At 40.9% G+C, this 16,151-nt stretch overlaps 1 protein-coding gene across 5 annotated transcripts in view; it reads right to left on the bottom strand.

The window, feature by feature from the left end:
* LOC132557376 (uncharacterized) overlaps nucleotides 1-16,151 on the bottom strand; it is a 94,770-nt gene that overhangs the window by 22,460 nt on the left and 56,159 nt on the right. For 2 of the 5 annotated variants that reach the window (XM_060221872.1, XM_060221873.1), the window contains 2 exons: nucleotides 8,081-8,146; nucleotides 4,362-4,538 (listed from right to left, as the gene is read on the bottom strand). In XM_060221872.1, coding sequence (XP_060077855.1) covers nucleotides 4,362-4,538; nucleotides 8,081-8,146 — 243 coding nt within the window. Of the gene's footprint in view, nucleotides 1-4,361; nucleotides 4,539-4,647; nucleotides 4,702-8,080; nucleotides 8,147-16,151 lie in introns of all 5 variants that reach the window. The other 3 variants (XM_060221874.1, XM_060221875.1, XM_060221876.1) reach the window with 2 other exon arrangements.

Here is a 16,151-nt window from a genome sequence, read left to right as displayed (position 1 = left end):
CAATGTAGAGTCTATTTACGGGTTATAGTTAACACTACAATGTGGAGTCTGGTGACGGGTTATAATTAACACTACAATGTAGAACCTGGTGACGGGTTATAATTAACACTACAATGTCGAGCCTGGTGACGGGTTATAGTTAACACTACTATGTAGATTCTTGTGAGGTTACAGTTAACACTACAATGTAGGGCCTGGTGACGGGTCGTAGTTAACACTACTATGTAGAGCCTTGTGAGGTTACAGTTAACACTACAATGTGGAGCCTGGTGACGGGTTTTAGTTAACACTAAAATGTAGAGTCTGGTGACGGGTTAAAGTTAACACTACAATATGGAGTCTGATGACGGGGTATATTTAACACTACAATGTAGAGCCTGGTGACGGGTTGTAGTTAACATTACAATGAAGAGTCTGGTAACGGGTTACACTTGACACTACAATGTAGAGTCTAGTGACGGGTTATAGTTAACACTACAATGTAGAGTCTGTCGACGGATTATAGTTAACACTACAATGTGGAGTGTGGTAACGGGTTACACTTAACACTACAATGTGGTGTCTGGTGAGTCTGGTGACGGATTATAGTTAACACTACAATGTAGAGTCTGGTGACGGGTTATAGTTAACACTACAATGTAGAGTCTGGTGACGGGTTATAGTTAACACTACAATGTGGAGCCTGGTGACGGTTTATATTTAACACTACAATGTAGAGTCTGGTGACGGGTTATAGTTAACACTACAATGTAGAGTCTGTCGACGGGTTATAGTTAACACTACAATGTAGAGTCTCGTGACGGGTTATAGTTGACACTACAATGTAGAGTCTGGTGACGGTTTATAGTTAACACTACAATGTAGAGCCTGATGACAGGTTATAGTTAACACTACAATGTGAAGTCTGGTGACGGGTTGTAGTTAACACTACAATGTGAAGTCTGGTGACGGGTTGTAGTTAACACCACAATGTAGAGCCTGGTGACGGGTTATAGTTAACACTACAATGTAGAGCCTGATGACAGGTTATAGTTAACACTACAATGTGAAGTCTGGTGACGGGTTGTAGTTAACACTGCAATGTAGAGCCTGGTGACGGGTCATAGTTAACACTACAATGCGGAGTCTGGTGACGGGTCATAGTTAACACTACAATGCGGAGTCTGGTGACGGTTTATAGTTAACACTACAATGTAGAGCCTGGTGACGGGTTATAGTTAACACTACAATGTAGAGTCTGGTGACGGGTAGTAGTTAACACTACAATGTATAGTCCGGTGGCGGGTCATAGTTAACACTACAATGTAGAGTCTGGTGACGGGTTATAATTATCACTACAATGTAGAGCCTGATGACGGGTTATAGTGAACACTACAATGTAGAGTCTGGTGACGGGTTATAATTAACACTACAATGTAGAGTCTAGTGACGGGTTATAGTTAACACAACAATGTAGAGTCCGGTGGCGGGTTAGAGTTAACACTACAATGTAGAGTCCGGTGACGGGTTATAATTAACACTACAATGTAGAGTCCGGTGGCGGGTTATAGTTAACACAACAATGTAGAGTCCGGTGATGGGTTATAATTATCACTACAGTGTAGAGTCTGGTGATGGGTTATAATTATCACTACAGTGTAGAGTCTGGTGATGGGTTATAATCATCACTACGGTGTAGAGTCTGGTGATGGGTTAAGGTTAACACTACAGTGTAGAGTCTGGTGATGGGTTATAATTATCACTACAGTGTAGAGTCTGGTGATGGGTTATAATCATCACTACAGTGTAGAGTCTGGTAATGGGTTAAGGTTAACACTACAATGTAGAGTCTGGTCACGGGTTGCAGTTAACACTAAAATGTTTATCTTGATGAAAGGTTTCACTTAAGGCTACAGTGCTCACTCTGGTGATATACTTCTTTAAATGGACTGGCGAAGATCGCAACGTTAATTTCCCTGGTATTTGTTAACAAATTAGAATATTCAGAATAGGAAATTCTACAATGCCGAAATCAGTTTGATAGCTGATATTGGGTTTGAAACTGATGAAAAATATTAGATATGGTTTTATTGTTGATAATATTGTTATTTCCTTACATAAAGATACATATTTTCTAAATGATATAAATAATCCCTTTCAAAGTATTCCACCACTGTACAGCAGGTTGTGGTATCTCTATTATACATGTAAGGAGGGGTGTATGGTCGGATGACTCCAAACGAGGCGGAGGTAATTCCCTCGTTTGGAGGTCAACAGGCCAAGGAGAGGCACCTATAACATTAACTGCAATCTCTGATTTATAAAGAGTCTGGCGGCTAATCCGTTGTTCCGTGACCAAGTTTTAATCAGAAAAAGTGTATATCATTACAGCATCACGTTCAATCTGCCGCCATAATATATCACGTGATCTACCGATTTCCGGCGACCGGTCGATGAAGCAGTATTTTATTATGGTGTAGCTGTAGATGTTTTGTATCACTGTGATATACTTGTCAATAAAATCCGTCGGACGTTTGAAAGCCTATCTTCACAACTGATTTGATTTTCTGTTTGGCTAACTGCAGTTGATTGCAGACACAGTAATGTACCATAGACCTCTGACAATTGTCTAGGCACTCAACGTGCGATGAGCCGAGCGGAGTGTACATGCATTCCAAATGACCTTATCGCTTGCTTTGTGCATGTCGGTGCGACGTGCACGAATGCACACGTGGCCCTAGTAACTCCGCTTAACAGTTATAATGTTCTTTTCGATAACTCTCAGAATCCACAAACAGACATTATATTTACGAAGTTGTTGGAAATTGCCCTTAAAACTAGCATATCTCTCAAAAGCCGTCGTGAAAGCTTCTTTCTGTTGCATTATAACTACGGTATGGTAGGAGTGCTGCCATATTAGAGAAGTGCGTGTCTTAATTAACTCTAAAACATCAGGAACGGTCTGAGCTCTATAGGACTGACACGTCGATTACCATGCACATTAATTACAGCGAGGCGGCTGGAGACTGCAAGGGTTACCTCCCTTGAATCCATAATAGACCTCGCATGTACGTTAAGAAAGCTATGTCTTGATTTACATGTGTCATCGATCAATATCTGTTTGTTTTAATGATTCAGCAGCCGTCTTTAAATACCGACATAATTTATTTAAATGATATTCTGCCAAATTTACAAAGTTCCTGGATGTTCTGTACCTTTTAGGACCTCTAATGACTTTTAAAACTATTGATATCTCTCCAGTTATCATACTAGACGAAATTGGCGGGAACACTCCCATCCAAACCGTCTAAATATAGCGAATCGGGAAATCCAGAACTGAAAGGTCATTGGATCATAGTTCACGTCATTAGGCTTGATTTCTTTTGATTTTATAATTTACACAAATATCTCATTCTGTTCGAAAACGAAACAACGAAAACCTGTTATGACGCAATCTGGGCCGCGCGAACGTTTGTAAATCGATCTAACTAGACCTATAAAGAATTTCAGCAAATTTTATATCGTCTGTTTATCTAAATGGTAAACGATTTCCATAAGAACATTAAGTAGATAATTTTGTACAATTTTCTTCAAAGGCATCCCATGAAATCCTAACATGCGGAATATCCTTTCAACAACATTCCATTACACACGTTTACAACATCAATGGTGTTTACTCACAAGGACAAACGTATACAACATGTACGTTTGAGTGGTATTGTAACATGTTTGCCATTGCTATATGGAACATATATACGGAGGTCTGGGTATGAAAAACTGCTACAGTCTAACATTATCATTAACATATCATTATCTTCTCTTTAGTAGCCATCCTGTTTCCAACAAGATTGTTGGGTTACTCCGCATGAATTTTCATAGGTTTTTTTCAGTGTCATTTTTATACAGCTATAGGTGATAAGACCGAATGAAAATCGTCAAAAGTATTATCGAGATTGAATTCCCTGCTAAAATATAGAAATGCAAACAACAACAGGATATTCTAAGGCAGTTTACTTTGTAGATACGTTTGACACACTTTATTATCCGATCTTTAGTGATATGGACCAGATCAACTTTCCAATCTATAAAATAATACCAAAAAACTCTGCTTATATCTTGAAACAGATGAAGGTAACAAATGATCTTCGAGTTATCTCCCTTGGTCCATCAATCGCATGATAAAATATCGTGCAATAACACGAAATACACATGTATATCGCATGCAATATACGTTCGTGGTCGCGCGCTGGGTGAAAAGGCTACATGGGAAAACAAAGCTTCAAAAATAAGTATATAAATCTACCAAAACGACACAACAAGTCTCGCATGCGTTTGCTATCTACATTGACAAGAAAGAAAAAACTGGCAACCATGTGCCTTACCTAGCTGATCGTTTGATTGGCCAGGGTCCCGGGGGTATGCTGTCTAAGATTATCACCTCGGAATAGGTGGTGGGGCTAGGCTGCCGTTGGCGGCCTGAGATCTCGTTCGGTTGGCTCGAGATTTCGTTATCACAGAAACTCACTTTGTCAGCCTTCGTCTTGGGTGACGTTCTTTCGCTGATAACAAATGCAATGTAAAGGTAAGAATGGAAAAGCGAAAAAAACATGGCAGGACGGTAAAATATAAACACAGCACACTAACACATCTCTATCAAACCTAGCTTACGTCATGTAGGACACCTCTGGGTCGGTCTCAGCCAAGGCTAACTCTGGTGACCTCCTGAACAACATAGCGACAAATCACAGGCAAGTGTGAAAACTAGCAAGAGATAGATTATACACATAATAAACATTAATATTTACATACAAGTCATATATTATAAATCAATATTGCCCAATTGTGTTTACTAAAAAAACAACAACCAAGCACACCAACAAAACAACACCAACAGACGGATACCAGGAGTTGTAATACCACCGATATCCGTCATGAAACTCGCTGACCCGGAACTTCTCAAGAGACGGTTCGTTAAACACATCCCGATTTTTGTTCTATTACATTAGACGCAGTAGCATTCTTTGGTTCTGATATCGAGTCTCATTACACTGATGTGTAACACCATGCATGCTTCCGAAACTATATAAAACGACGTACAACGACAACATCTAAATGGCCTAGTGCTAGTTGGAATGTGAGAGGTTCTTGGGAAGTGAGGGTAAAAAAGTTCGAGTCCAGTGGTGGTAGGAACCGCGATACGTCGTAGGAGACCTAAGAATGACCGGGAGTCGGTCGCATGAATGTCTGGGGTTATGAATCTGTTGTATCGAAGTATCAAGGGCGGGAGTCGGTGGTGTAGGAGTGTAATGAACGGTAGTAGGTTGTTGGCGCGTGAAGGTTGTATAGGAGAATGAGGGATCAGGAGTCGATTGTAGGCATGGGACAGGCGGGAGTCAGTTATAGGAGTGTGAGAGAAGAGTCGGTTGTATTGGTGTGAGGTGTATCAGTCGGTTGTAGGGGTGTGAGGTGTATCAGTTGGTTGTAGGGGTGTGAGGAGCATCAGTCAGTTGTAGGCGTGTGAGGAGCATCAGTTGGTTGTAGGGGTGTGAGAGGCATCAGTTGGTTGTAGGCGTGTGAGGAGCATCAGTCGGTTGTAGGGGTGTGAGAGGCATCAGTCGGTTGTGGGGGTGTGAGGTGTATTTGTAGGGGTGTGAGGAGCATCAGTTGGTTGTAGGGGTGTGAGGAGCATCAGTTGGTTGTAGGGGTGTGAGGAGTATCAGTCGGTTGTAGGCGTGTGAGGAGCATCAGTCGGTTGTGGGGGTGTGAGGAGTATCAGTCGGTTGTAGGGGTGTGAGAGGCATCAGTCGGTTGTAGGGGTGTGAGGAGTATCAGTCGGTTGTAGGCGTGTGAGGAGCATCAGTCGGTTGTAGGCGTGTAAGGAGCATCAGTCGGTTGTAGGAGTGTGAGGAGCATCAGTCGGTTGTAGGAGTGTGAGGAGCATCAGTCGGTTGTAGGAGTGTGAGGAGCATCAGTCGGTTGTAGGAGTGTGAGGAGCATCAGTTGGTTGTAGGGGTGTGAGAGGCATCAGTCGGTTGTGGGGGTGTGAGGTGTATCAGTCGGTTGTAGGGGTGTGAGGAGCATCAGTTGGTTGTAGGGGTGTGAGAGGCATCAGTCGGTTGTGGGGGTGTGAGGAGCATCAGTCGGTTGTAGGAGTGTGAGGAGCATCAGTTGTAGTGTGTCAGGGTTGTAGTGTGAGAGGCATCAGTCGGTTGTGGGGGTGTGAGGTGTATCAGTCGGTTGTAGGGGTGTGAGGAGCATCAGTTGGTTGTAGGGGTGTGAGAGGCATCAGTCGGTTGTGGGGGTGTGAGGAGTATCAGTCGGTTGTAGGGGAGTGAGGAGCATCAGTTGGTTGTAGGGGTGTGAGGAGTATCAGTCGGTTGTAGGCGTGTGAGGAGCATCAGTCGGTTGTAGGCGTGTAAGGAGCATCAGTCGGTTGTGGTGGTGTGAGGAGTATCAGTCAGTTGTAGGGGTGTGAGAGGCATCAGTCGGTTGTAGGGGTGTGAGGAGCATCAGTCAGTTGTAGGCGTGTAAGGAGCATCAGTCGGTTGTAGGGGTGTGAGGTGTATCAGTCGGTTGTAGGGGAGTGAGAGGCATCAGTCGGTTGTAGGGGTGTGAGGAGCATCAGTCGGTTGTAGGGGAGTGAGAGGCATCAGTCGGTTGTAGGGGTGTGAGGAGCATCAGTCGGTTGTAGGGGTGTGAGGTGTATCAGTCGGTTGTAGGGGTGTGAGGTGTATCAGTCGGTTGTAGGGGTGTGAGGTGTATCAGTCGGTTGTAGGGGTGTGAGAGGCATCAGTCGGTTGTAGAGGTGTGAGGAGCATCAGTCGGTTGTAGGGGTGTGAGGTGTATCAGTCGGTTGTAGGGGTGTGAGGAGTATCAGTCGGTTGTAGGCGTGTGAGGAGCATCAGTCGGTTGTAGGCGTGTAAGGAGCATCAGTCGGTTGTAGGGGTGTGAGGGGCATCAGTCGGTTGTAGGGGAGTGAGAGGCATCAGTCGGTTGTAGGGGTGTGAGGTGTATCAGTCGGTTGTAGGGGTGTGAGGAGTATCAGTCGGTTGTAGGGGTGTGAGGAGCATCAGTCAGTTGTAGGGGTGTGAGGATTATCAGTCAGTTGTAGGGGTGTGAGGATTATCAGTCGGTTGTAGGGGTGTGAGGAGTATCAGTCGGTTGTAGGGGTGTGAGGAGCATCAGTTGGTTGTAGGGGTGTGAGAGGCATCAGTCGGTTGTAGGGGTGTGAGGAGTATCAGTCAGTTGTAGGGGTGTGAGAGGCATCAGTCGGTTGTAGGGGTGTGAGGTGTATCAGTCGGTTGTAGGGGTGTGAGGAGTATCAGTCGGTTGTAGGGGTGTGAGGTGTATCAGTCGGTTGTAGGGGTGTGAGGTGTATCAGTCGGTTGTAGGGGTGTGAGGTGTATCAGTCGGTTGTAGGGGAGTGAGGAGCATCAGTCGGTTGTACGGGTACGAGGAGCATCAGTCGGTTGTAGGGGTGTGAGGATTATCAGTCGGTTGTAGGGGTGTGAGAGGCATCAGTCGGTTGTACGGGTGCGAGGAGCATCAGTCGGTTGTAGGGGTGTGAGGATTATCAGTTGGTTGTTGGGGTGTTAGAGAGGAGCCGGCTGTAGGAGTGTGAGAGAATAAGAGTTCGTCGTAGCTATGTGAAGGATGGTAGTCGGTCGAAAGAGTAGGGAACAGGACAACTAAATGCCTGAATGGTTTGACGAGAATCTGCCTGCATAGTTGGCAGAATTATGAACGTATATATATGAAAATGGGTCGGGTTGACGAAATAGGTCAGTAAACGTATCAAATGGTATCACGTTGATGTGTCGACAACGCGAAATGGCCAAATCAAATATTCGACAGACTAAAATGAGGTAGGAGGTAAAATAGGGAGGGTCAACATTGGGAATGACAGGCTAAAAGCTCTAGAAACTTAACAAGGTGCAATCACAACATGACACCAGGGCTCCGTAGGAGAATCGAGTGTTCATTCCGATAGAAATATGACTATAAAAATCACTGTTCTCAAGATGGTTACAGTTTTAATGATATCAGTTTAGCATTGGAGCCCAAGGATATGTGAACGAGTGCACCTGTCTAAAGCCCTTACCTAATGCCACTATGTATCCGAACTCCGAAACGGTGTTTTAAAGCACACGCATTGCTTTGTGTATACCTGGTGGGGAAAGAGAAAACAGTCTATCATTAACACACATTAACGACAATTCCAAGGTTTATTATGTAAAACGTAGACATGGAGCGTGTTGGCCACTAGGTACACTCGTCATTCAGGAAGGTGTTATAGGTGAGCACGTGCACACACATACGCAATGTACCAATACCTTGCTTCCCGACATTGGAGATCCTAACATTAATCTCTGAGTGAACGACCTCTACTGATACTGATAGTGCGTTTAATCAGTCCAAGATACAACAGGAACATTTCAAAACCTGAATGCCACTGATTGGAGCACTTACGAACCTTCATCAAAGCTTCTGAAAATAACCCACCAATTAGCTTCTGTGCTCATCTATTCACGGCATATCCTCAAAGACATGCACATTTCCAGCAATGTAAAAACATATCTGACCTTGGAGATCCGCCCGTAATAGATTTTTCAGACGTAACCAGAGACCTACATCAGCAACACTACAGATGGGCGCTTCTCCGTCATTGACAGATCGTATCCATACGACATTTCCCGTCATTAATCGATACCAACAATCTGAAGGAGATCCAACAACTAGAAACGGAAGCCGGACTCACAAAACCGTATGCGACGACGGACCGCTAACAACTACAGGGACAGTCACAATATACAGCATCAACGCTGGTCATTTTCAAACACATTTCTCAAATGTCGCTGACCGTAATTTGAGCATCTGGTTTTTGACAAGTCATCTCAAAGCAATCACGGAGAGTTATGTTTTCGGGCAACAAGCACCTGCCCTCTGAATGCTTTTTGATAAATATGAAATTCAAAGGCAGTGATCGTGATAAGAAATTGTCAGAGATATAAAGGAAAAATAACTAGTGGATCAGATTTGTTTGGCGGATATTGTCTGGAACTATTCATGGTTTAGTGACGATAATGCGATATGCGGAAAATTAAACACGACATTAGATTGCAGGTATAAACATTTTCTCAGCCAGTGATGATTTTGTAAGAGCTGTTTTGTTCCTTGGGCAAATCATACTGCCTTGGTTTAGGATAACTGAAGAAATACTTCGATGTTGAAGAATAAACAGTACCATTACGATAAATAGCTTTTGATGTCAGATATTTCCACAGTTTGGTTTGGACTTTATGTCTTTGTAACAGCTACGATCATAGGAATCCCAACTTAAGCGCCATAAGGGATGAAATGACGATTAAATCTGCTGCGGCTTTAGAATCACCTGAGAATGAGCGAATTACGGATATTATCTAGCCTTTTGTTTTCTCGATCTATACTGTAGACCGAAGTCGACACACTGTAATGTTTTCAGTGGAAAGATGTATAAAAAGAGATAACGAGTCAACTTAAGGAAATTTAGGTCACAATAAAAAAGGAAGGTAATGGAAAATAATTTTAACATCAGTACTATTACCAGAAGGTGGTATACGGTCGATATCAAAACAATTAACAGTCAAATAGAATATGGCCCGTAAGGGTGATTATAACGGTTTTGAGACAAATTGTGTATTAATAATAATTTTGTTCTGACAAAATTTTAAAGCTTCGCGAAGTGGTAGGCGTCCATTTGCTTTACCATACAGACACCTAGCTGTAAGTTCCACAGAACCGAATTACTGGAAGTCGTAGTATACTTATGAATATAACATAACCGCGAATGCAACATATATGTAAATATAACATTAAATTCTACAAATTATTCCGTTTGTTTTCAATATTTTAATATCAATATCCAACGTTTGTACTTATGATATATATACAATTAAGTTACATATTACAATCAGCTTTGCATAAACATTTCTTTATTCCCGGTTCATAGTATCAATATGGCAAGTTATTTTCACGGCAAACAACGCCCTCAAATTGTTGACGTTTTGACGTCAAATTAGATGTACCGGTTAGCATAACGTCAGTATCTTGCGTGTGTCTATATATTTTTACATGTAACTTTGAACAACCTTTGAACACGTGTATGTATTGCAATGAAACTAAATGACTCCCACAGCTCCTTGACCTTTCCCTTTTTAACTGCTGTAAGAATCTGATGGTAATTCTAGTCTACAAGCATCATAAACAGCCATGTTTTGCACTACATGGCAGTACATGTACGTAGTAAAGTGATGTCGAGACTTACAACAGTGTAGTGTCTGTAGGTTTTTAACCAATAGCAACCCAAGTCTAAAGTGAATAAGAATATTCCATCACGGGATGCCAAAACATGGATTTTTCCATATCAAAGAACACTACACAATCCTAGTGTGTACCACAAACTGTAATCGCTGACGATACCAGTACTTCCTGTGATGAACCGGCGTCAAATGTCCATCTAATTGATTAGACTAACCTCATTTTTCGTTTATTACATAAGACTGGTACCAGAATTTTAGATTCATAATTGAGATGTGGATTGTTTGGTCTCGTTTAGCGTTAATTTCATTTAAAACAAATTTAATTGCCAATATTACAAATTAGATGACTTGAAGTAATCAAATTTAAACCTATCGACCAGGTTGTAGATGTTCCGACAAATTCGATACAAACATGTGTTACAGGCCTAATAATATGAGTATCATATGCAAAATTGTGGTTTACATCGTTTCTTTAGATGAATTTAGCGTTCTAGTGTCGCAAAACGACACGAACCCATGGAAGTATCACAAAACAGGAATCGGCAAGAAATGAAATCAATTTCTATTAAGAAATCCCCTTGACATCAGATAGCCCCAACCAAGGACATATATTTATACCGACAAGTAACTGTACAACAATACAAAACGGGAAAGAACACGCGCATTTGTCAAACATGTCGATGTTCCTTCCTAAACAACGTAACTATATCAAAGGCCAAAGAATGATACAAATAACCTGTCTAATAAAAACGCACCACAGAAGGGGACAGTGTTATTTACTAGAACACCAAATGGTCACAGTATAGGAAATAACATTGCTCATAAAGAGGTATTTCTGCAACAAATGCGAAAAAGTACAATGTACGACTACATGTACCAATACACAAATAACTGCAAATGAGCACAGCTTCATGTCTGCTGCTACTACTACTGCTGCTGCTGATGCTGATGATGATAACGATGATGAAATTCCTGAACTCTAAGGGAAAGCTAATTCCGGTATCGGATGCTTCCTTGATAATAACAGGTAAAATCAACAACACAAATACAACAAGAAGGGTTCACCTTACCATCGTCAACATAACTTCGACCTAGCAAACATGTATCAGGGTACCTTGACAACAAGTGACAATTGAATAACGTTTTCTATGATTTCGCTTTCGGAAGCAACAGCCCCTACTTCAGCAACATCTTTTAAATCTTAATTTGTTTCATCATGGTTAAACGTCATTATTTCTCTGTCTCCATTCCCACAAATAAATCGATCTGTCTTTCCGCAGACATGTAATGCACCTTGCTGTCAGCTGACAAGCCAACACCAAAGAGTGGGTAAACCCTGTTTCAATATAATGATGGTTACATACACTCTACCACTGTAAACGTGTCATTGTTATTGATCGTGGAGGATTGTACATTGGTTCTGTTACATAAGCAAGTTTATCTATAGTCAACGATAGACGCCGACGTGTGACAATTACATATAGACATAAACACACTCGTTCAGACGGAAAATAACATGACATAACTGTTTATGTCCATAAATTATTCAGAAATTGAAAGTCTTTATGTAATGTTGACTCCGACCGGTCCAAAGATAGACGGCCGCCCAACATGCGTCGATCTAAGCAGCCAATAACGTTTAAAAGGACGCAATGGAACCTGGAGTAATAAAGATAAGAATGTGGATTACAAATTTAAATATGTAGTAATTATGTACGTCCATACAGACGATTGCATCAGTCGCGCTTGCAGGGAAATCGGTCTCTCATGTTTAGTATTGAAGAGCTTACATATGTTTCCATATAAAATAAGATTCAATTTGTTTGTTGTTTAGGTAATCAGATAACATCTGGATGAGAATTAACAGTTAGTGGTTATGTAACAGTATGCTGCTGACTTCCGTTTGATATTCCGAGAACTGTTGTTTACATCCTCAGCACGTGTATTGCACGTTCCCTTAGCAGCCGACACCACGTAATGCACGCTCAGATAGCGATCCTCCAAACCATTCTCTATATGCAATATGAAAGTATTCTAGTAGGAAACTTCTTAAATTCCGTTCAATTACACGGCGTATCGTCTTTGAAGACCAACTATTTTCATTACATAACATACGTTCAACAAGACATTCACCAAAACACGCTGCTGGTATGGGACTATCTGAATTTGTGGAAACAGACGCGTCCCTAATTACAGGATTATAAAGAGCCGATGGGATGCCACATCTTAATTAGGAAGTGATGTGTTGTTGTTATACGACGTAACAACAAGGTATAGACGGATATCAAATAGGTGAAGAAATGCATCCAGCTGATTCCAAGCAAGATAATAGAAAAACCAATATCATGTGGTGAATTTACATTGTGAAATTGTGTTTTAATGTACTGGATTGCAAGACCAAACAACAAACTTCCGTGTTAAGACCAACGACTGGAATTGAGTTGGCGGCAACGGTTGCACTAAAGCCACCTATATGAATATGCAACTCTTTCAAAAGAAAGATACACACACACATATATATATATATACTTATATTCGGCAAGGCAAACCAAGAAATTAAACTGCATCAAACAGCTGCTTCGTAATTCTAGGATTCGCCGGTGATGCTAGAGGGTGTTGAAATCAAAGGAGGCACCTTAGGGAAATTAAATTTTTGCCCATAGTAAATTTCAAAATAAAGATGAAGAGATGTACTTTATGTAACCACATAATTCAATAAATATCGTCGTTTTTATACTGAGTGCTTCAAAATTAGGAAAGAACATACCGACATTCCAACAGAATCTAAATCTAAAATCCATTTTGATGAAAATAGTGCAAAACATGAACAAGAGAAAGATTAACACGGAGACTTATGGCAAAAAGTACATGGAAAAAAGACCACATGTTCATATAAACATATAAACACCAAATATTACGTTATGAAATATTATAAACCTCGGGGAAAACAGTCCCTCAGCAGAAGGTTAAATGACACAAGGTTTAGATTTCGATAATAAATAGTCAAAGAATAAATTCAATTGTATCACAAACAACTGTTTCGACCTACTAGGACTGGTTAGTGATGATATAGCACCCTAAAATAAAAAGTACTACCCCTTCAGGAACGTTAAACATCGACCTAGAGTTACAACGCCATTTGTTACAAAACAGTTCATAAACTTAAAAAACACACTTTCTCGTCTGTAGAACCATGAGTTTGTAGAAAAGTAAACATTTCGAACTCTAGTCGGTGGGAGATATCAGATGTCCATTATTACACACAAGTGTACACGTGACTGAAGTAACTGAAGTAAATGTAGTTATATATCTTACTGTAGTTTTGCTGCATTTCGTTGTCTTTGTTTATTATAATGGTGTATATACACAATTGATATGTAGTTGGGGGATTTATTTTATCTAAATCGATTTTTAAGTATCTAGAGCCACGTCAGAAAATTTTAGAAAATCAACATCTGTTTGCGACAATGGTACAAGAAGAGATCAATATAGAAACATTTGAAATATACATAAATCACAGTTGTACATGTTCCTATGTAAACACTATCAGTGATTGTAGGGAAGTGTTGTATTAACATCAAACAACGCCTAGAAAAAACTGCGCGTGAGCCAGTTGGCTTCGTTACCCGGTCATGGCTTCAGGATCAGGAAGTAACCTTGATAGTCAATCAGTGCCGCCTTTGTGTTTTGGCAAGGCTAAGTACGATTACATTCAAGCTCACTTGTCATGGAAATATATGGTTTCCTACTTTCTCTTTCCAGTATTAAACCATTACAAAACATTGTGAACGGATCTATACTGTAGATATAAGTGAATATCATTACATGTAAAATAACTTGATCGACTGGGTGTTTACTGTAAACAAGCTTGTTTCGTGCAGTATCTATAAATCACACTAGTATTGTAGAGAATACAAATGTCTTGGAGCGTACACCTTACGACGCCATGCGTCAGTGCTTTATCATACAACCCTGTATAGATAATTTGATACAAACGCTCGACAGAGACATACTGTCAAACAATAAAACGAGTAATTAAACAAAAAGGGACAAAACGTTTGTAACATACAAATCCAATAAAACGTGAGAACGCACGATAGTTTATGAACAAGCCTCCTGAGCTGTGTAAAACACACCTTGTACTATTACAGACTCCAGAAACATCATCCTAGCTGTTTAATAAACTGATGAAAAGAAGTGGATGTTATTGTCGAGAAAATTTTAGTATGGATATTAAAATGATATAGTTGCGTGATGATTGTACAGAGCGAGGTCATCCCATCTGATCTTTCTATAAAGAATCGATCTTTAGATCCAAGCTTATCTATAAACTGACTATTTCAGTTGCCATAGTGACATAATGATCAAGCCCACGTACCTGACAATATACCTAGATGTAAGATACATTAGCAATTCTGGATTTGTTTTCATTAAATTCGTGTTCATCTTCATTTGTTAGCATCATCCCCAACCGAAATTACACAAACAATTTCTGTCGACGGTAATAGTATTGGAAATGTCGTTGCTGTATTGTAGTTTTAGTACAAGAAGGCCGCTACTATTGGTACAGAGCGTCAAGTCCGAGAATAATATCACCGATGTTTGGTATTCTATTCCAGCTAAACCACGCTTTAGGTCCACATCAAAGGCTGTGAGGTAATAAAGCAGACAACTCATTCCAGGAGTACGTTCAATCGATAGTCGTAAAGTTTTGAATTAATCTGTCGAGAATAAGTTACACGGTAATAGTGCTGTCTCTTCGTGTATATTTGAAATAGAATGATGGCGGGAACTGATATTCCACTTTCTGGAATCTACACGGAAAAGTACAGGCTACCTTACTGGCTGACGGCACTCGCAAAAACTACCAAACACGTATCGATTATATGATCAAAATACAGAAACTACCAAATCCTAAATGCCATCCGAAACTGAAGGACATAACACCTGGGTTAATACGAAAACGTATGTGGACAACGTTTCAGAGACAGAAATTCACTACACGTGCGTGTTGTTACATGAATTGACAATATTGCCCAATTACAATCAAAATGAAAGACACTGCATGTGTAGGATAGCTTAGAGGCTGACCGACAAAGCACGTGTAGAAAAGCTTAGAGGCTGACCGACACAGCACGTGTAGAAAAGCTCAGAAGCTGACCGACTCAGCACGTGTAGGATAGATCAAAGGTTGATCAACACATCACGTGTAGGAAAGCTCAGAGGCTGACCAACATAGCATGTGTAGGAAAGCTCAGAGGCTGACCAACACATCATGTGTAGGAAAGCTCTGAGGCTAACCAACGTAGCACGTGTAGATTGTCTCAAAGGATGACCGACACTGCCAGTGTAGAATGTCTCTGAGGCTGACCAACACTGCCCGTGTAGAATGTCTGAGGCTGACCGCCACTGCCCGTGTAGATTGTCTTTAAGGCTGACCGACACTGCACGTGTAGAATGTATCTAAGGCTGACCGACACTGCCTGTGTAGAATGTCTCTAAGGCTGACCGACACTGCACGTGCAGGATATTTAAAATGCTGATTGATAGCACCTTTTTAAACATGATAGTGAGGACGTTATTCGCCGAGTGACACGGAACAGCATACCACAATTCAATATTAGTTCCCTAGGGGTACTTATTGTCTACCGTTTCTAGCTATGATATCTGTTTTACATATTTGCCATGGAATACACTGGGCCCAATACGACTAGAGTTTGTAATGGATTCATCCTTAACGTACGATCAGAATGCCGCTACCACGGAGACATCTGTTCAAGTTTTTTTTAGGACAGAATGACAAATTTACCGGTAGTATTAAATTTTAATGCATGTTAGAAAATATTTCGAATCATACATATTTTGTTATGTAAC

Source organism: Ylistrum balloti, unplaced genomic scaffold, assembly GCF_031769215.1.
Source record: "Ylistrum balloti isolate Yb309-2 unplaced genomic scaffold, AGI_CSIRO_Ybal_v1 Utg370666, whole genome shotgun sequence".
NCBI lineage: Eukaryota > Metazoa > Mollusca > Bivalvia > Pectinida > Pectinidae > Ylistrum > Ylistrum balloti.
This window is presented reverse-complemented; position numbering and strand designations above follow the sequence as displayed.